General features: G+C 35.9%; 1 protein-coding gene across 1 annotated transcript; it reads left to right on the forward strand.

Annotated features, from left to right (window-relative positions):
* Positions 1–4,739: 4,739 nt before the first annotated feature.
* On the forward strand, positions 4,740–7,213 carry LOC145069663 (alpha carbonic anhydrase 7-like). Its single transcript, XM_079016618.1, has 7 exons — positions 4,740–4,895; positions 4,997–5,214; positions 5,356–5,462; positions 5,546–5,648; positions 5,748–5,915; positions 6,022–6,075; positions 6,981–7,213. The coding sequence occupies exons 1-7, from the start codon at positions 4,808–4,810 to the stop codon at positions 7,056–7,058; spliced, it is 816 nt and encodes a 271-aa protein (XP_078872744.1). The 5' UTR covers positions 4,740–4,807; the 3' UTR covers positions 7,059–7,213.
* Positions 7,214–22,293: the final 15,080 nt, after the last annotated feature.

The raw sequence follows: 22,293 nt of genomic DNA on the forward strand, positions 1-22,293 counted from the left end.
AAAGAGAGTATGGCCTCACATTGGAGTTTACTCCTCAAATGGTGGCCCATATGGGTGTTTACGGTTTCTGGACCACTTCTCCCATGAGTTTACGGTCGTAAACTCATGGAAGTGGTGCCATTGGGTGTTCAAAGGTCCTAAACCATTCAAGGAATTATGCTAGACTCGAATCAAAGGCTTAGGAAGTGAATAGGGCTCAAAATGACCCTTCTTTGGAGTTTACAGTCCTTGGACCACTCCTTGGGAGTTTACGGTCGTAAACACATGGCTTTACGGCCGTGAACTCATTTTTGCCCATTCATTTCGTGTTTTGGTGGTTCTATCTTATGCATGCAAGGTTCTAGTCACTTATACAAGCATTGGAAGGTGTTAAGGGCACTTAAACACCCTTTGAAGGTGTTTACGGTTTTGGGAGGTCTCCCCAAACCGTAAACTCATGTTTTCATGGGGATCTTGATGTTCTTCAAGGGTTTAACATGTATTCTAAGTGAATAACTTGATAGGAGGAGTGTACTTACTTATAGGAAGCTCGGAAAGTGTTTGGAGCCCAAGAACACTAGTGTGTGTTCTTGGTGTTTTGAAGAACACTTGAAGATCTATGAAAAAGACAAGATCTCATGGATAAAATCGTGTAAAAACACTAGATTAAGTGTTATACGAACGAATCTAGGAAGAAAACACTTACATTTTGGCGGATTGAACGGAATGATTTTATGATAGTTGAGAGAGAATTCTTGGGTGTTCTTGAGGTGGGAAGTGAAAAGTGAGGAATGGAGGGTAAACTCATGCTATATGCATGAGTCCATGACAAAGGGAGTTTACGGCCCAAACACTCTTGTTTGGCCGTAAACACCTAGCCAAGGTGTTTATTGTTTATTCGCTATACAACACACCTAACGGGCACTTCCATTTAGTTGCTCGTTTGACGAAAAATTATAATAAAATATTCAAACAGACTTAAATCCGGCCAAAAATGTTTTGAGATGAATTTGGCAAATTTTTTTGATGTGCTTGATTGCGGAGTTTATACAAATGAAAATTTTCGGGTTATCACAGCAACACACCAAACGACCAGGATCTTCAAACAAAGACCAGATGCAAAAATGTCTGAAATATGAGAAGCATAAAAAAACTACCAGGGTGTACAAGGAATGGCATGAAACTGAATTAAACAACACCAAAAAAGCAATATCCCTTTGAAGCAAAATCTCAATAGGTAGTATGTAGACATAAGGGTAAAAATGTCATATCTAGAAAAACTTAAGCTGCCGGTAAACCTTTAAACTGTGAATAGAGTACTTGATTCACCTTAGCATTAGGAAATCGGTAACATTACTGTATCTTCTGTTTTTCTTTAACTTTGACTTTTTGAGGGATGGATAACAATTTTAGTTTTGTTAATTACTTACAGTGGAATACTTCTTTGCTGACTCTGTTCATGGATAGGAAGAAGACCAAACGAAAAGTCAAATTAATGTGAAGTTCCCAAAAAAAAACGGCTCCAATTTCGCACAACAAACTAAAATCGAATTAATATAAACATAAGCAAAGATACTTGATTCAATTTTGCAAATCAAGAACTGCAAGAACAACATGAATTGAACTTAAATTGAGATTCAATAAAGCGATTAATACTTCAAATTGGACATTTGTTGAAAATCAACCAAGAAGAAAAAAAAACGAGATTTTGGCAGGGCAAAGCATACGATACTGATATGTAAGGTAGGAACCGAAGACAAAAGAGAAGAACTAGGCTGATTCCATAAAGGATCACATGAGATACCCAGATAACGATTATTAAAAGCCTAATTAGAAACTGGGAGTCTGGGATGCAGTTGGTAGGGCTCGAAGTCGGGGCTGCTTATTTCTCCGCCTTTTTTTTCTATTTCTCACAGAGTTGGCTTTTCTTTTTCTCACCTTTTCTCTATTATTTATTGAGAATTAATTTGATGGAAATGGAATTCATTCTTTTCTATTTCTCTCCACATTTAATACAAACCAAACAATTCTCTCCTCCTAATTCTTTGTACCAAACACCCCCCTTAGTGTTTGTTCATGTGAAGTTTTCAAAGCTCAATTATAATTATGGACATGTTTGACACGGAGCTTTTGGAAGCGTTTGGGAGCTTCTAGCTTTTAGCTTTTAACAGAACGCTCTATTTTAAACAAAAAAATTCCGTTTGTAGTACGAACGTTTAGCTTTTAGTTTAAACAAAACACTCCAAATCTAAAAGCTACTTCATGTATCGTTTTATCAAAACGCTACTAAGCTTTTGAAATCAATTTTCATAATTACCTTTAAAAATATATTTATTTATTTTTAATCAATTTTCCTTTTATGTAATTTTATATATTTCAAAAGCTTCCAGCTATTTTTGCCAAATACTCATATAAAAAATAAAAGTTACAGCTTCTTGCTACCAGCTACCTGCTATACGCTACCCGCTACCCGCTACGAGCTACCCACTACCCGCTTCCAGATAACAACTACTTTTTCCAAGCACGCCCTATATCTGCAGAAGTTTATAAATTAATGTTTGGATACAATTGATACCAACGATTTTCGAAATTGTGCAACTCATTTGTTGTTTTTAATCTGATGCAACTTATTTGCTATCTTAAAGTGCTTCTATTTTTATTCCCTTTGCGTTAATTATTCATTTTGTATATTGAGGGCTTGCGAATCTTTCAGTTATATGTAAGTGTTTGTCCTTTGTTATTAGTTATTTTACATCTCCTAGACCCGAAGTTTCTTTACTAATATATACATTACACTTGTTGCTTGCTACAACGTGTCACAAGGAAATGGTAATATGTATGTATGATTATTCTTTATTTCTCTTATTCTTCTTGTAGATAATGAAAATCGAAGGAACCTTAGAAGCAATATATTCTCAAAGGTATCAACCAGATACTGTCCTTCCAGTCTATATTCCTCTAATCACTAGTACCAACAATAAGTTTTTTTATTTATTACTTGTACATAATGTATTTGATCTTTACTAATTCTTAAGTTTGTAACAGACCCATCTCCATCAAACATGTTTTATAATGTAGATGGATCTCAAACAACAAACAACAATTAGAGAAACCGAATAAGAAAAACTTCTAAGAGGAGAATGCTCAGTATCTTGATTATGTAGCTACTTATAACTTGTTTTTCTTTTGTTAGTTTTATGAGCTGTAGTTTTCAGATGTAGTTTGAATTATTATGTTAAATAGTTATAAATAAAAATGACATTTTGGTATCATATGTTCCTATTTACACCCACATATTTTTCATTTCTTGGATATTTGAATATTATTACATATATTTATCAAGGTTAATACCAACACATAAATATATTTGACCAACAAATATACCAATCTTATCTACACATAAAAGTATTTATACCCACACATATTTTATGACATGTGTCACCAACATTTTGTAGGAACATGGCATGTCATTTGACACGTCATCCATGTAGTCCATGTCATTATCCATGTTAGCAGTCACGTCATCGATCATCCAAAGAAATCGGATTACTTCTAGCCATACATACTTAGGAGTTTTAGCCACACATACATGTGTAGGTATAACTAGAACTATACCCACACATAATGAATGTGTGGATAATGATCTATATCTACAGACCTAAGCCAACACATAGCGACACTTAATTTATGTGTGGGTAAACACAACTACCAACACATAAGATGCTTAAATGCCTAAATTTCTTGTAGTGGTTGATGTTTGAGCTTGACCTTGTAAGAATGGTGAGAGTGGTGAGTGTGGAAAGGGGGTGGGCGATCTGTTTAGCGGCTCTTATAGATGTTTTATCCGTTATATTTTCCATTGAAGACTTCAATTAATTCTCTCAACAAATCCTCTTTTATTACTTTTTCTTTGTATGTTTCTTTAACTAAGATCATGAAACGGTTTTTTTTCCAAAATAATACAAATTTGTAGCTTCCTACCAAGTGTTTGTTGAATTACCTGTCAGCCTAAAATGGTATATAAACTTGTCATTTGCATTTTTCACCATAAGCATTTCAAATATTATTTTTCACGTATGTGAATTAACACAAGTATTAGTACAAAATTGGTTTTATCCACATAAAAAACTCTTCATTATAGACATTTTATGTCGGGTTTTTTTTATTCAACATGCAATGAAATGTCGTGTGTCATTGATGATAATATATATTGTTTAATTGTGGTTATTGATGATGCATGTTATTCTTGTGTTGGTTTCATCATTTTAGTAAAAATTATGTTCGCTTCACATCTGGAAACATGTATCAATAGATGTACGAGTTGCACACTTTGTCAGGACCGTGCCAAACATATTTTGGGCGCGGGGCGAAAAAAATAGGCCTTTAAAATACATAAATTTCATTAAGTTTTTTATAATAACTTAATAATTGAAAAAAAAAATATTTGTACAATCTTCTAAATGTAACAATTTTCATAAAAAATTTGGATCCCTATAAAAGATGGGCCCTGGACGGTCGTCCCTATCGCCCACCCTCTGGGTAGGCCTGTGTTGACCTGCTGTTAATTTGACATGTGCTTCCAAACTCAAATTTCACCTGCCAAAACCGAGGAAGAAATCTATTAAAAAACAATTAGACACAAAAAGTTCCAAGTCTTTTACAAGAATTAAATATGGTGTTTTGCCAATATCAAACTCCCGTTTCTTCAAACTCACACGCTCCTCTTGACCCACCCGACCTATTAATCTCCCTCTATATATACATACATACGCAAAGATCGATAATTTATATCCAATAACCTGAAAAGATTTCACGTAACAACTAAGAAATGGATAACAAACACTTACAATATTCTTCAATCTTGATTGTTCTTATCATCGTCTTTTGTGCACCTTTTGCTATCTCTCAAGAAGTTGGTAAGTTCTTGCTAATTTTAATATCAATGCTACACCCTTTCTCTCGGTTGTTTAAAAATATCCATGTTCTTGAAACATGATGTTAATTGATGGTGGTGTAGATGATGAAAGTGAGTTCACTTACGATATGAATAGTCCAAACGGGCCAGATCATTGGGGAGAGATCCATCCTGAATGGAGATTGTGTAAAAAAGGAAAGTTGCAGTCTCCGATTGATCTCACACATAAAAGGGTTCATACGACCTCTAAACTTGGAAAAATTAATAGAGATTATAAACCTGCAAACACAACTCTTATTAATAGAGGCCATGATTTGATGGTATAACTATATGCATGGTTTTTAACGTTTTTATTATTATTAAAATTATAAAGAAACATTTTTATTATAGTTAGATCATATATAGATGGTAATTTTGTAAATTTATTATTTTATTAATAGTTTACTATGAATATATAATAGTTGAGATGGGTCCGAGGAGCAGGACATATTCATATAAACAAAACTAAGTATCAACTTAACCAGCTTCATTGGCACACTCCTACAGAACACACCATCAATGGTCGAAGGTACTTAATTTACTCTTAAAAAAACAAAACAAATATTTTAGTAAGTTGGAAAATATAAAAAAGTATGTATATGTTTCATACAGGTTCAATCTAGAACTACACTTAGTTCATCAAAGCAAAAATAGAAGAATTGCAGTGGTTGGAATCTTGTATAAGATCGGTCGTCGTGATTCGTTTCTATCAAAGGTATGTAATAAACATATTTTCCTTGCCACTATAAAATTTCATCTAGTTTTTTGTTCGGTATAAAATCTTGAAATTCGTGTTTTTGAAATATGTGATCAGTTGGAACCATATCTTAAAGCATTATGTTCTAAGAGAAAGGTTGAAAAAAGAGTGGGAATAATTGACCCTCGAAAAATAAAGATTGGAAGCAAAAAATATTACCGATACATTGGCTCGCTTACGACTCCTCCATGCACCGAAAATGTTGTTTGGACCATTGCTAAAAAGGTATAAGAAGTAATTTTTATTTAGTTTTAAATCATTTAATTATGTTTTTTGATCAATATATTTCGTATCATAAGGAATTAAATTACTATACATTATTTAATATCAGGTTAGAACAGTTTCACGAGCACAAGTTCGGTTAATCCGCAAAGCTGTTCATGATGTAAGTGGTCACATAGTTTAATTATTTTATACTGGGAAAATACCAAAAATGTCCTACGAACTTTCTAGGGTTTTCCCGTTAAGTCCTTAAACTTTTTGTCGGGTTTTATGGGTCCCTAAACTAGGATATGACCTGCTCTTTTAGTCCCTGTCAACCTATAATAGCCGGTTCAGTGACGTTTTAGACCAAAAAAACGCACCTTGTGCCCCTATAAAGTCAAAAAAATAAGTTCGATGACATTTTAGACAAAAAAAACTCAATTTGTACCCTCTCAAGAAATCGATAGCTGCTCTTCTTTCCGTCTTCACCCTTGATCGTCACACACCCTCACCGAAGATCACAACCCTCTTCCCATTCTAATTGATCCTCGATCACAACCCCCTTCCACTATTTTCTTTGATTCGATTTCGGTTCTTCAAGGAATTGACCCCTCCTTCCTTCTTCTTTGTTCAAAATCGCACAAGCTACCTCTCCTTCTCCCTCTGAGTTGCAGGTTTAATGGATGCGATGTGAAGAAGGATGTGTGGGTTTGATGAGGTTCATAGAGAAAACGATATTTAATCCCTTTTTTTCTTCGAATTGAGGATTTAAAAGAAAAGGAGATTTTTTTGGTTCGAATTGGTCATTGATCTTATTTTTTTGACTTTATAGGGGCACAATGTGAGTTTTTTTGGTTTAAAATGTCACTTGAACCGGCTATTACAAGTTGATAGGGACTAAAAGAGCAGGTCATATCCTAGTTTAGGGACCCATAAAAGCCGACAAAAACTTTAGAGACTCAATGGGTAAACTCTAAAAAGTTCGTAGGGCATTTTTGTCATTTCCCCTTTTATACTCTTTATATGAATATATGCTATGTGTGTGCTATTATTATTATTATTATTTTTTTTTTGATGGTGTAACAGGATGCTGGGGCTAATGCGAGGCCTCTTCAACCACTGAATAACCGTTTGTTGAAGCTTTATAGACCAGACGACCATTAAAAATATTAAGCGGATTGGCGAATTTTAATTTAATTTATTGTTGAATGTTCATATATGATTTTATTATTTTGTTGTGATATTGTATATGTATAATAAGATTATGGTCGACATAAATCAGTAATAATTCGGTATGTTTCGTTTCCATACGCATCCAATTTAGTTTCCATATATATCATGTGCCACTATACACACACATCACCTAATTATCTTCGTTGAAATCTTGACCGTCATCTGGGATTATTATTATTATTATTATTATTTAACAAAAATAAATTTAATGATATTTTAGTATACTAACATGACGTGTATATGTTAAAATATTATTTTAATCTTAATTTATATATGAATTTCTTCCTCTTCCTATGTTTTTTATTTTAGACAAAACTGTAAAATTTGTATTTATGGTATGCAAAAAACTTTGAATAAGATCCAAAAAGTTTATGACTATTGACTAACATGAAAGGTTCAAAATCAAGAATTTCACATAATTTTAGTTCATTTTTGTCCCTGATAAACTTGAAATGACGATTTTACCCTTTTCATTTACTTTTCGTATTTTTTTTTCATATAATTGTAAACACTTTATTAAAACAAAAATAAAAAATAAAAACATTGTACCCAAGGTTGTCAAAATCGGGATCCTACATAGGATCGTTTTTGGGTTTGCAAGATCGGGATCGTAAGATCAGGATCGGGATCCTGAGATCCCACAAAATTAAATATAATTTTAATTTATAATTTTCAATCATGAAAATAGTTCAAACATTCAATTTTTTGTTTAAAAGTTATAAAAACTTCAAAATATTAATCATAAGTTGCAACACAAAATGATAAATGCTAAATTGGTAAAGGTAAAATAAAAAATAAATAAATAAAAAAAGGGAGGTAGGATCGGATCGGATCTCGATCCTACGGTCCTACCCCAAATACGATATTTTAACGATCTGGATAATTTTTCATACCTAGGATCGTACGATCCTATGATCAGGATCGCGATTTTGACAACCATGATTGTGCCTATCTACCCCACCCCAGCGGTGACCTCTCTCTCTCTCATACGTCTGGTCTAAAAAACTTTATTAACGATACCATATCCATCAACAGCACCGACCCAAACCTACTCTCTTTAAGAAATCAACTCCATCTTCCTTTCATCTCTCTCGCTCATCTTCATCAAGCACAGATCTGTTAATCGATGATGCTACCAGAGAAGACGAAGCAACGATGGCCACCACTGTAACTAGAGTTTTCAGAGTCGCCACTACTAGGGTCTCGTTTGAAGATGTGTTGTTAGGTGAGGGTTTGATCAACGTTTGAGACGCCGATAGTTGGTCGTTCATCCTCATCAGATCATTCAACAACTATGAGTGTTTCACGGTCGAACCTGCAATTGTTTGTAAGTCTCAACACCAAAATCAAGGTGCAATTGTTTATGAGTCTCAACTGTAAACATGTGTGTTGAATTTGAAATCAAGGTGCACTAACTTTTTGAGATAATGTCACAACTAACATTTTCAGCTAGAAGATTCTATTTTTATGTAAATATCAAATATTGCAAGGCTTGTACTTCAAGTGAATGGCATGCTATATGCTAAGATAAAAATCAACTATTTGAATACAAACCCTAAGTAAAGTTTAAAATCTAATACAGTACATCTCACATATTCAACTATGGGTCGGAAACCCTAAAAATCCTGGTTCAAGTTATTATGGACTAAGATCCTCTTATTGGGCCTAATGGACTAGTAAATTTTCAACTTAACTATTTTGTGCCAAGAAATTCTACATGGGGACTAATTGGGACCCACGTTCATGAAACTAAATTATTTTGGGCCATATGGGCCAAGAATGATTTATCTTATCTCTAATGGGCCATGATGGGCCATAAATGGTTTCATAAGCCCTAATGGGTCGTAAACTATAATCATGGGCTTCTTTGGGTCGTGAACTCTCATAAGGGCCCAATAGGCCGAAATTTTTTTATTTTGGGCCTCATGACTTCGAACTAGGTCAAGAGAGGGCCCAAACTATCTCATTCCTTTTTTTCCTTGCCACATTCTCGGCCCAATTAAAACAAAAAAAATTCAAAAAAATGGAAAATCCTTAAGAAGACACCTCATTATTAGCTAAAGGACTGTAACGCCCGTAGATCTGAGCTAGTCAATTTAGAGACGTTAAGCGTCAAAAATGACTTTCTGATAGAAGATTATTTAGAATGAATAATCTTAACTAAGTTGTAGTATATGTTACAAGGATTCCGTACATATAAAGAACGTTGAAATCCGAGTTATAATGAAGAAGTTATGACCTGTCGAAGTTTCGCGACGGAATCGGCACAACGTTGTGTGACGTAAAAAGTGAAATTACAATAAAGTGCTTTTTAGCCTTAGTGATCTAAACGAAAGTTGTAGAGTTCGTTAAACCGAGAACATGCATAAAAAGAACGCCCAAATCTGACTTCGTATGAGTAAGTTATGATTTTTCTAAGTTTCAGCTTAGCGGTATGCAACCCGAAACTCGAATATGAGATCGAGCGATTTCTAGCCAAAACAATCTAAATGAGAATTGAAGGTCTCGTTGATAGTAGTGCAACGGTAAAAATATAGACGAAAACGGACGTCGGATGAAGGAGTTATGAATTTCTAACGGACATTTCCTGTCCCGACCTGTTAAAAATATAACTTTAAAATAAAATTCAAAATTAGTTGACGAAGTCTAAATAAAAGTTATAGATCATAGTATCACCTACGCATGCATATAAAGAACATCGAAAACGGAGTTCGTATGAGGAAGATATGAATTTTTGAAGTTTTTAAATAATTAAAATATATTTATTTAATTATAAATTCGGATAATACCACACCCGTGACTCATCCGGCCCCATCCACCCGGTACGCCCAGCGTACATGTTGACGGAGGATTACACCCAGCGTAATTTGGGGTTACGCCCAGCGTAACTCGGGGTTTCATCCCTTATAAATAGAAGTCGAGGGCAGCCGAGTTCTTTGCTCATTTTCTTTCCTTCTCTCTCGTTTTTGCATCGTTTTACGTGCAAGAAATATCCCGAAGCCCCGAAGCGAGTCTCGAAGCGAGTCTCGAAGCCCAAATATCCCGAGAAGTAAAATTCTCGAGCGAATCTCTGCCCGCGTGAAGCCCGGCTTTTGGAGAAAACATCCCGGTTTCGTCGGAAAAGAGTATTTCAAGAGACGAGGTGTTATCCGATCATCTTCTAATCAAGTGAGTGTATAGTCCCTTTTATAACACGATTTTAATACAAGTATTGTTTGAATGTATTAAGTATATGTATTTTATATCTACAAATATGTTGGGTAGAACATGGGTAGATGAGATAGTTGGTGTGTGATAAAAGGATGAGTTGGATAATGAGATAAGAGGTAATATAGATATTGAGATGAGGGTGACAAGTGGAAAATGAGTGAAACCTTTACCCAAACGATGGCCCCCGTCATTCAAAAGAGTAGGGATGATGTAATGTTGTTGATTCTGATGGCATGTGCGGAATTAGAAAGATCTAGTGATTCATCATACAAATTCAAGAACACAAGGAATAAATAAATCTTTGTAAGCTCTTATTAGATCTAGAAAGATTATACAAATAGGTTTGTATACAAATTCTCTCTCTAGTCTAACACTCCAAAATGGACTCTTACATAATGGGAGTCACTCACTTCCTATTTATAGGAAAGACTCAACTCATTTACACATACAAAGAGGAAAGCCTAAAACATTACATCCAAGCATGACTTTGCACCCTAACATTCTCTCCCTCAAAGTTAGGATTGGATGTCCGGATTTAATCTCCAACGAGCTAGCGCGATCAAGACCAAACTCCCCCTCGAAGTAACACCAGTCTTCAAATCCGCAAATGAATATTCAACAAACCCGAGAAGCTTCGAATACCCATCATTCTCCCCCTTTTTATAATCAAAAAATGATTATAAAACCCACTAAGGATGAGAAGCGCCTGAGGAATAAACTTCACGATACTCCCCCTTGATGTGTACCAAAAATGAATCACCAAAAATCTTGCACGGAAAAACAATCATGAAAAAACCACAAAAAATTTCCAATTTATGAAAATTTTTGACTTTTTGGGTGAAAGTTGCAAGATTTTTCAAAATCCGGGTAAATATTGTCACTTTCTGAAACTTGCAGGGACCCGTTGCGCCAAAAACAGTCAAATATGTGAAACTCTATCCCATTTGCGAAACCAGGCATAAAGCGTAAATTCGCACAAACTGCAAAGACCAAAACTGAAAATATTCCAATTTCTCAAAAACTTTACCCCAAATGCGAAACTAGGTAAAATTTGCCATCTTGCGAATACTGCAGGGATGCGAAATGAAAATTCTGCACTTTTGTCTTTTTATTACTCCATTTTGCGAAGTTGGACCACTTATATTATTTCTTAAAAAGAGCAGGGACCAAATGCGAAACTCTTAGCTTTCTTCCCCAATTCGCATTCACCAGTCAAATTCTTCGCATCTTCGCACGTGAAACATGGATGCGAACCATGGATAAGAAAATACTTCGCATCTTAACTCCAAAATTGAACAAAATGCGAACTCACATGATCTCTGTAACCAAATGCGAACTCAAAATTACCAAATTCAAACTCCATTCACACAAATGCGAATTGAACAAACATTTCAGATGCGAACCCAAACAAGATCAAATGCGAATCCAATGAAGATTCAGATGCGAACTCAAGATTTCAAATGCGAACATTATTCTTGAGATCAGATGCGAACTTGATACAGATCTTGGGCTCCAAACGTGCGAAACCAAACCATCAACATCATTCAGTTTGTTCATCCAAATCCATCCAAACCATCGACAATCAAAATCATTACAACTCCAAACATCTGTTCTTCTCTTTTTAATCTAACCCAAAACAAACGAAATCGATTCTTCGTTTCTTACAGTTCTTCGTCCCAATATCAACCCTTCGTACATTAACGGATCAAAATCGTCTTCTCAAAATCAAAATTATCGATCATCACACCAAAGGCTTCGATCGATCGACTCCAACTCATCGAACATTAAATCCAAACAGTCTCCATACATAGAAATCATCGACGTTGAACATCGACTTTGACTTTTCTCAGTTTGACTTTTAGAAATTAACAGTCAATAAACAGCAAATTGATGTTTCTAGTAACAAAATCCAGATTAAAACATGATTGTTTTGCTGTTCTTCATCACTTTCAAGTGTTCTTGAGCAAGATTTAAAAGAACAAAGAATCAATTTCCGATTTCTCAAATACAACTTGAACAAAATTGATTTCGTCATATTCAAAATCGATTTTCAATCTCATATTAACAATCAACAACAAATGATTACTAGAGATAAAGGAATGAAATCGGAAATCAAGAACAGCCAATTAATAAACAATCGATGAATGAGCAACCGACGAAGAACGGACATAGACTTGGAACAAATGTACAACTCCTTTATGCGTATGATGCTGAACTAACAACTGTAAGTAAGTCAAAAGGTTTATAGACTCAATATTGATCAGTTATTGGACTCAAGAAATGAATAGTGATCGAATAAGTTGGACTCAACAAACATTAGATTTTCGATATAATGGGCTAAAAATTAATTGATGAACAGTACAAAAAAAATTGAATTTGATTTTTATTTTTGAACTTTTGATCTAAGAAAAATAATTGGATCAACTATGGGGTTGAAATGAATTAGATCCAATGAAGCAAATCGATCAAAAATTGAAAAACGCAAAGCACGATCGAAATCATGGACGTTTTGGAATCCATTTGAGAATTTGTGATACATTTTTGACGAATCGAGATCCATTTTCAACGAACGAATCAAATTTGGAAGATCTTGGTTCTTTTGTCGGAATGAGAAAATCTCCAAATCGAACATTGTACCACCCACCATGCGAGATGTACAACTCGTTCTTTGTGTTCTTCGTGTTCTTCAACGATCCAAGAACATCTTCAAAAGAACCACCAACACTTTTGGGTTTTGACTTCAAATTTAATGCAACCTTTGGAGATTGTTGCTTTGGAACCCAAATTTGCTTCACGGATTTTGGCTTCACAACATATGACGATTTTTGTGAGTAAACCCGCTTATTCTTCCAATTCATCTTCTTCTTCTTTTTCTTTCTCATCTTTTTGCATCTTGAAGATTTGACTTCATAAACAAACCCACTTTCAACAACATGAACATTTTGAGTTTGAATCAAATCTTTTGGAGTTTGATATTTGTGAATTTCTTGAACCACCGGCTTCCGATAAGGAATCATTCCTTCAAACGAATCACAAGAACACAAAATATCATCAGTTTGAACTCCAATTGAGCAAAAAACTTTTTCATCTTGAGAATCAACTTGAACTCCTTTTTCTTGAACATCAAGAACATCACATTGAACTCCATTTTCAAGAACTTCAACTACCTTAAGAGCACGAAGATCATTTGGGTCTTTAATAAGAGAAACATATTTCTTATCGAACATATTTTTTCTTCTCCTCTCTTATCACTACTACGTGATATTATGGAACATGTAATATCAGCCAACCATTTGATCTCACAAAGCGGTTGAAATATCAAGCTTCCATGATCATCCTTCAATCCTCCATAAGAAACCATAGTTCCCCAATATATCTTCTTGTTTAATACAAACCCATAATATTGATCTTTATTGACTTTGTACTTGATACCTTCAATGATCATAATCCAAGAATTATAAGGCAAATTCACCATGATCACAAAAACTTGAAGAATTCTAGAGAGAGAAAGTGATTTTGAATGGGTTTTCTAGAGAGAGAAAGTAACACAAAGAAGTATTCTAGAGAGAGAAAGTCGAATTATGGATCAAATCAAGGAAAAATTCGACTTCTAGAACACACAACACTCTCTAATCACGAAGATCCATGATCAAAAATTGAATCACTAAATCAAGATCGCCATCAAGGATCAATTCTTGATGAAATCAAGAACACCCACTCTGATACCAATTGTTGTTGTGTTGATTCTGATGACATGTGCGGAATTAGAAAGATCTAGCGATTCATCATACAAATTCAAGAACACAAGGAGTAAATAAATCTTTGTAAGCTCTTATTAGATCTAGAAAGATTATACAAATAGGTTTGTATACAAATTCTCTCTCTAGTCTAACACTCCAAAATGGACTCTTACATAATGGGAGTCACTCACTTCCTATTTATAGGAAAGACTCAACCCATTTACACATACAAAGAGGAAAGCCTAAAACATTACATCCAAGCATGACTTTGCACCCTAACAGATGATGTAACGCCAGTGTTTCCGGGCTTGCCATTTTTAGCAATGTAATAGTCTAGGTTAACCTTTGCAACCCGTTTTGAAATAATAGAAGTATATTATTTGTGTATTATGTGTTTTGTGCTTAATTGCTTAATTATGTGGTTTGATTAATTAAGAATAAAAATAAGCGTCAAAATTTAAGTGTAAAATAAACTTGATATCTTTGGATAATGTTGTAGTAGTTGAAACGAGGTTTCCGAATATATATAGAACGCCCAAATCTGACTTCGTATGAGGAAGTTATGATTTATCGAAGTTTCGGCTTAGCGGTATGCAGCCTGAAATACTCGATTTGAGATCGAGCGGTTTTTAGCCGAAATAATCTAAACGAGAATCGAAGATCTCGTTGTTGGTATCGAAGCGATGAAAAGTTAGGCGAGAACGGACATCAAACGAAGAAGTTATGAATTTATAACGAAGTTTTTCTGTCCTGGCCTATTAAAAATAAATAATAAAAATAAAGTTAAAATTAGCCGACGGATTCTAAATGAAAGTTGTAAAGCATAGTCTCACCTTCGCGTGGATATAAAGAACGTCGAAAACGGAGTTCGTATGAAGAAGATATGAATTTCCGAAGTTTATTAAATAATTTGTATTTAAATTTAATTATAAAATTCGGTATTATCTGAAGGGGAGTCACCGGGCATATCTGAAGTACGCCCAGCATACTGCTGTATGCCCCGCGTACAGCGAAGCATGACGACCTTCACACTCGAGTTCTTCGGATGACGAACGCCATGACGATTTCGGACGAGTACGCCCCGCGTATAGGCGTACGCCCAGCGTACCCCGAGGCTCCAGCCCCCTATAAATAGGATGCGAGGGCAGCCGACTCAATTGCTATTTTTCTCTCTTCTCTCTCCCGTTTTACCTCGATTTGCGTGCCAGAAGTACCCCGAAGCCCCGGTAATATTCTCAAGCCCCGAAGCAAGTCCCGAGATCCCAAAGATCCCGAGAAGTGCAATTCCCGAGCCGAAGCTCTGCCCGCGAGAAGTTCGATTTTTGTAGAGATCTTCCAGATCTGCTGAGGATTACTACTTCTGCAAGTTGTAGTGCTGTCCGATCATCTTCTGATCAAGTGAGTGTATACTACCTTTCACAAACACGATAATAATACAAGTATGGTTTGAGTGTATTAAGTATATTGTTGTTTATACGGGTGAGTGTGTAGTTACTTTCTTCTAACGCATAATTATGAAGTATTTTATACGAAATACATGTTATGTGTATAATTTTGTTGTTATGTGCGTGAATGTATATTCACTCTCTTCTATCTCATAGATCTGATTTATTTTCTATGAAATACGTGTTAGGTGGGTGTGCCTCGTCTGTTATGTGGAATATGTATTGAATGAAAATGATATACAGGTTTTAAACTATGTATGAAAATATATATTTTTATCTACTAATATGTTGGGTAGAACATGGGTAGATATTTGGTGTGTAATAAACAGATGAGAGACCTCGATGTTGTTGTTGTTGTTGATCTAGTTATTCAGCGGAGTATGGATAATGACCACAGACTCTTTCTAGATAGTCCTGTGGAACGCTAGCAGTTTCATAACCTGTAGGTGTTGTGAACGATGTGTTCACCGATGTACTCTATCCCCCTCATGGTTGCCTTTAGGATATCTATTGTTGAGGAAACCCCTTAGCAGTAATGTCGGTCCCGATGAAAATCCTAGATTAGGTCCCTTGAGATAGATGTTGTTTTAGGGATGTAAAGTGAGGATAACGGGAATGGGTAATCGGGATAGTGATTGGTTGGTGAAATTAAATATAATTTATTTATTGTGGGTTGAAAACCCTATACGCTCACCAGGCTCCCAAGCCTGACCCACTCAGTTTTATTTGTATTACAGGAAGTGGCGCAAGGGCGTAAGATGGATGAATCATCGAGTTGTTTTGTTTACAAGTCTGTATATGTATATATTTGTTGAATGACTTGTAATGTTATCGTTTATGCTTTATGGTCTGTATCGGAACATGACATCCCGAGTTTTGGTTATATAATGAAAATGCATCTCTTGATGAAATGCTTCAATAAATATTATTTTATCATGTTTTGTTTTGGGAACAAATTCCGCAACACTTTTAAATCAAAAGGATTTACTCTGAAATTATTTTAAAAAGCATAAATGAAATCGGTCTTTTCTGGCCGTGATTTTGGGGATGTCACAGATGATAACCACGGACTATTCTAGACAGTCAGTAGAACACTAGCAGGCTCGCGACTTCTAGGTGTTTGTGAACGATGTGTTCATCGGTGTACTCTAAAACCCATTGACATGTATTGCAAGAGGGATCTCGAGAATGATAGTGTCAATAAACAAGATAAACTTGTTATTAAATTCGGGAGTATGGATCAGATCAAGATTTAGGTATAGTAAATTGTCCTTAGTCCGGGAGTATGGATTGGGCGCAGTTTTAGATCCGAGAGTATGGATCAGACCAAGAGGTTAGTTTTAGATCCGAGAATATGGATCAGGTGAAGAGATTAGTTTTAGATCCATGAGTAGGGATCAAGTAAAGAGGAAAGTTTTAGATACGAGAGTTTAGATCATTTCGTTGTGAGGATCGATGGGGTAGGATAAGAGTTGTTTTTATATGGTGAAATTATATAAGTTTGTAAGTTCTATGTGTGTGTGTGTGTGTGTGTGTGTGTATATATATATATATATATATATATATATATATATATATAACATTGTGGGTTGAAAACCCTATATGCTCACCAGGCTCCCAAGCCTGACCCACTCAGTTTTCTTTGTATTACAGGTTATGGCACAAGAGCATAAGTTGGCTGACATAACGAGAGATTTTGGATTATAGGTGTAATGACCCAAATTTCACGTCCAAAATTTTCATTTTTAATCAATACTTTGGAAAACATTTGTAAATAAAACATTGTCTTATCAAATCATTTCATATTCATACATCGTGTTTGAAAACCAAATTACGAATTCAACCAAATGTCAGAGTACAAATCCCAGAACAATCTCGTAAGGCGGAAAATAGTGTGTGTGTGTGTGTATGATGTGTCACTACTGCGCCAGCTCCTTCCCCTTTGATGAAGAGGTATCTGAAACCAAAACTAAAAACTGTAAGCACGAAGCTTAGTGAGTTCCCCCATCGTACCACATACCATACAATCACACAACATACATATATTGTCAGGCATATCTGGGTGCCCGACCTACCCCTTCAGTCCTCTCGACCAGATACTGGCTAACATATCTGGGTGCTGGCCTCACCTTTGGTCATGTCGACCGGATACTGACTAGCATATTTGGGTGTTGGTCTCCCCTTCGGTCCTCTCGACCGGATACCGGGGACTATTTCACCCCCTTACTACTACCACATAACACATATCACATAATCTATCTAGCATGGCTGGGCATGACTACCCCTTCGGCCCTATCGACCGGTACTCTAGGGACTATCTCCCTATTGTCACTAGCACATAGCATCATATCATACTAGCACATAAACATATCGATAGTAGCAAACCTAGATGAATATCACATAGACAATCATCTAATCGTACAACTCCTACTGACGGGCCAGCATTGTAACCGTAGACCCACCGCTACTGGAAGGTAACTCACCTCGAAGTAGTTGTTGATCTGTGCGGGAACTGACTATCTGTTGCTGCTGCTCCGGAAATCCTCCAGCTGTAACTCCCACAAAACACTCAATCAAACACTGCTAACTGTCCTTAGGGTAAAATGACCATCTTACCCCCGACCAAGTCAAAGTCAAAGTCAACTACCAGTTGAACTGACTCGTCGAGTTGGCTCGCCAACTCGCCGAGTCCCTATCCTTCCATTTATCCTTATGCCCATCTCTACTCGTCGAGTTAGGCGATGACTCGGCGAGTTTTCCTTCCAAATGAACATCGACTGAATATTCATCCAACTCGCCGAGTTGTATGAACAACTCGTCGAGTTCATCTTCAACTGATAAACAGGTCCTATCCTTGACTCGCCGAGTTGTATGAACAAATCGTCAAGTTCATCTTCATCCATATGAAGATTGCCTTGGACTCGCCGAGTCTGCTCATGCAGTCGCCGAGTCCCATGAATATCCCGAACAATGGCTTAGTCCAAATCATTGGGTCACTCCCCGGGACTCCCTAAAACCTTTCCACACTCAACTGGGTCATTTTGACCCTCAACTGATTTGGGGACTCAATCTTGGACTCACCGAGTCCAATGATAGACTCGCCGAGTCTGTCGCATATTCACACTAGATCTTCGATTTCTGATGTACAACTCTTGATCAAAGGATAGATCTATGCTCCTAGGACCGTTCTAGCACGTAAAGTTACAACCTTTACGTGCTTGCATGGGACTTTAAGCTCAAAAGGTCCTAAAACAAGCCCTTGAGTTACATGGAGCCTTTCTTGGGTGGAAAAGCACCCCCTTTCTGTTTAGTGACCCCTCAAGGGTCCTAGATTCGTACCCTCATCCCCAACCATGCTTACATTCATGGTTGGCTAGCTAAAATGGCTCATAAATCCCTAAAACTACACAAAATGGGATCTAACATTTGGAAGAAGAAGGTACAGACTTTTTACCTTGAATGAGCTGCAAATGATGCACAAATTCGGATCCCCTTTAGTCCCTTCTTGCTCCTTCAAGCTTCTCTTCCTTCCTTGGATCACAAGAACACCAAACTCACTTCAAATGCTCTATTTTGCTTCAACAACGACTAGGGTTTGCTATGGGGGTCCTCTGGGAGTAAATGGGATGAAGGAGGTCGGGTTAAAGTGTTTAAATAGGGTGCAAACCCTCGGATTAGGGTTTTTGTCCAGACAGGGTCTACTCACCGAGTCCACAGCTTAGACCCTGCGTCTTATCCCGCTTCTACTCGGCGATTTGGTCCTTCAACTCGCCGAGTCCAAGGCCAAAAATTCAAATATATATAAAGAGTTAATTACAAGAATACGTACCAAGAACCATATGCTACAATAGGCCAGTAGTTATGAATAACTGTTGTAAGGTCTATTTGTTCTGTTTATGTTTTTGGTCTGTATTGAACATGACATCCCGAGATTTTGTTATATAATGAAAATACATTTTATAAAGAAATGCTTTGATAAATTCTTATCATATTTTGTTTTGGGAACAAATTCCGCAACAGATTTCTTTAAAAGATTACTCTGATTTTAAAAACAAAGCATAAACAAATCGGTCTTTTCTGGCCGTGAAATTGGGGATGTCACAAGGACTCCCAAGTTAATTACATCCCATATAACCAAGTTCATACCCTTTAATCTCTCATGCAATAACCAATCTTCTCTCTCCCCCTCTCTTCTTCTAGCCGAAACCACCACCTCCCCACCATCACTTTTACTCTCTAACTCACCCAATAAATTCTCTCTAGGGCTCTCAAGAAAAATCTCACTTCCCTTTCCAAGTTAGTGTGTGTGCCTGTGTAGTGTTCAAGAACTTTTCATCAAAGCTCATCATTTTGGTAAGTTTTGTTTGACTCCATAGTTTTAACTTCAATTTTACACCAAAAACTTCTTCTTAACCCACCTCATTTCATGGTCTATGTTCTTACAACAACTTAAAGCTCGAAAATCATCTCAAGAACACATCTAGGGCCGAGATCTCTTCATTTCTTCATCAAAAACCGAAATCTTCAAACAAAGGTGAGTTCATACCCCTTATTTTCGGTTTTTACTTTGTTTTGAGGGAGAATACTAATGGGTTTTAGGTAAAACAAATAACCTAGAAAACAATTCCTAAGTTCACATGCAACCTACTTTGGATCTATGTTTTAACTATTGAACATACAACTTTGAATTGCAAAACAAGAACCCTAGAGGAGGTCACTATTTTCGAAAATAATAAACTAGGGTTAGGAGTTATATACCTTTCAATTGTTATAGCAAACAATTGACAATTCCCTTGATCTTGATCTTGATCTTCTTGTAAGCTTAGCACCACAAGTGTAATGCCTCTAATGGAATCACACCCAAACTAGCAAGAAGGAAAGTAGAAGAGAGAGGGGAGAGGGAGTATGCAAGATCTCGGCCTTAGGTTTTCTTCAAAAGAAAGAGTGACCAAAATATGAACCAGGAGGCTCCTTATATAGCTGAGGGATCTAGGGTTTAGGGGGAACCCTAGTTATCCTTTGCTTAGGGCCTAAGCAAGCCAAAGGGCCTTATCCAAGCCCCTATGGACGAAATCATTAGGGTTTCCCCTATAGATTTCGTCCACCCTCTTCCAAGGGGGTTCTAGAGCCTTCCACTCAACTATTAGATAATTGCAAACTAGTCCCTGCACCTTACAATTAATACTTTTAACCCCAAAATTAATTCTGATTAATTTATGGCTAACTATTAATTAAACTTAATGATTTCTAATTAATATATTAATCTTTTAACATATTAATAAATTCATTTATATTAATTTATTAATCTTATAATAAATTAATATCTCTCCTTTCATAATTTCCTTTTTGGTTGCTAGGTTTGAGGGCAACCCAAAAGGACTGTGCTGCTATCAATTCAAGCACATATCAATTATAGTTATGGACTTAGACACCTAATCCAACAAATACAAGTTGTTTTGTGTAGATCTATGTGTGTATGCATGATTTTGTGTGTTTTCTTTAGTTACATGTGTGTTTATGTGTTGTAACTTCATAAAGTTAAACATCTACTAAAAGATGATGATATTGGTATAACATAATACTTATTTCAACATATCACACAAGAAAAAGGATTAAAACACTCTTGTGATACTTAAATCTAAGAAAAACTTCATGAAAGGGGCTAAAATCAACAAAATAACAAAGTTTGGGCTAATTATGTAACTTATGGCTAGTATGGGGTTCAAAAGGAAATTTTATTAAAACAATGGCTAAACTCTACATTTGAGACCTTATAGGGATCAAAAATGTAAATATTTTCATAAATGGGCCTTATTGGGCTTCTCACGGTTTTAGGACAAAAAATTGTAATTTTTGACCTTTTTTGGGTTTAATTGTCATTTTCAAGAAAGTTGTGTCAAAAATATAAGTTTTTGATAAAAAGGGGTTAAATTTGCGAAAATTATGAACATTTGGGTCAAAAGATGAAATTTTCTATAAATGGGCCGAAAATGTATATTTTCACAAAAACCAAGCCAAAAATGATATTTTTGACAAGAATGAGTTAAAAATGTTATTTTTATAAATACTAGCCTTAAATACAAGTTGTGTCTAAAAGATGGCCTAAAATGTTAGTTTTACTACACTTGGGCCTTAATTGTAAATTTTTGGCTTAATGGGCCAAGAATGTCAATTTTTACAAAAGTGGGATTTTTATGCCGTTTTAGTAAATAATTGAGCCACTACTAGCAAAATAATAACAAATGGGCTAATTTTGATGATCTCAAGTTATTGGGCCTTAGTGGCCCATTTATATGTTTGATAGGTCTTGAATACTATTTATATGTTTATTGGGTCTCATTGACCCATTAATATGCACGACGGACCTTGGATACTATTTACATGCTATTTGGGCCCGTAAATACCTTACATGTGAAATGGGCATCGGTTGTCCTTTTACATATATTTTGGGCCCATGTTATATAATCGTGTTCCTTTCGGGCCTGGAAATGACTTATATGTTTAGCGAGCCTTTGTGGTTCGTTTACATGGTTTAATGGGCCAAGAATGAGTTTTATATGTTTCTTTTCATGTAAATTCGATTAAGGATCTAGTGAGACATGTCCGTTGACACCTATTGAGTGTACGATCGTAGCCTGTAGTTATAACAAGAGTCTCTTGGAAGGAGAGCGGAGGGTTTGTGTATAGATCTATACGGGGATGACACCCCACACCTGAGTTGTTCGCTACAGTTAGACTACACCAGTCTAGGATGACGAAAACCATATTCTA

Source organism: Lactuca serriola, chromosome 1 (genome assembly GCF_051521515.1).
Source record: "Lactuca serriola cultivar US96UC23 chromosome 1, Lser_US96UC23_V15, whole genome shotgun sequence".
NCBI classification, from domain to species: domain Eukaryota; kingdom Viridiplantae; phylum Streptophyta; class Magnoliopsida; order Asterales; family Asteraceae; genus Lactuca; species Lactuca serriola.

Excerpts from the sequence above, each read along its gene's own strand:
- LOC145069663 (XM_079016618.1), top strand. The coding sequence starts at position 4,808 with ATGGATAACAAACACTTACAATATTCTTCAATCTTGATTGTTCTTATC. Across the intron at positions 5,916-6,021 it reads TTTGGACCATTGCTAAAAAG|GTTAGAACAGTTTCACGAGC; the intron begins GTATAAGAAGTA and ends ATTTAATATCAG. Across the intron at positions 6,076-6,980 it reads TCCGCAAAGCTGTTCATGAT|GATGCTGGGGCTAATGCGAG; the intron begins GTAAGTGGTCAC and ends ATGGTGTAACAG.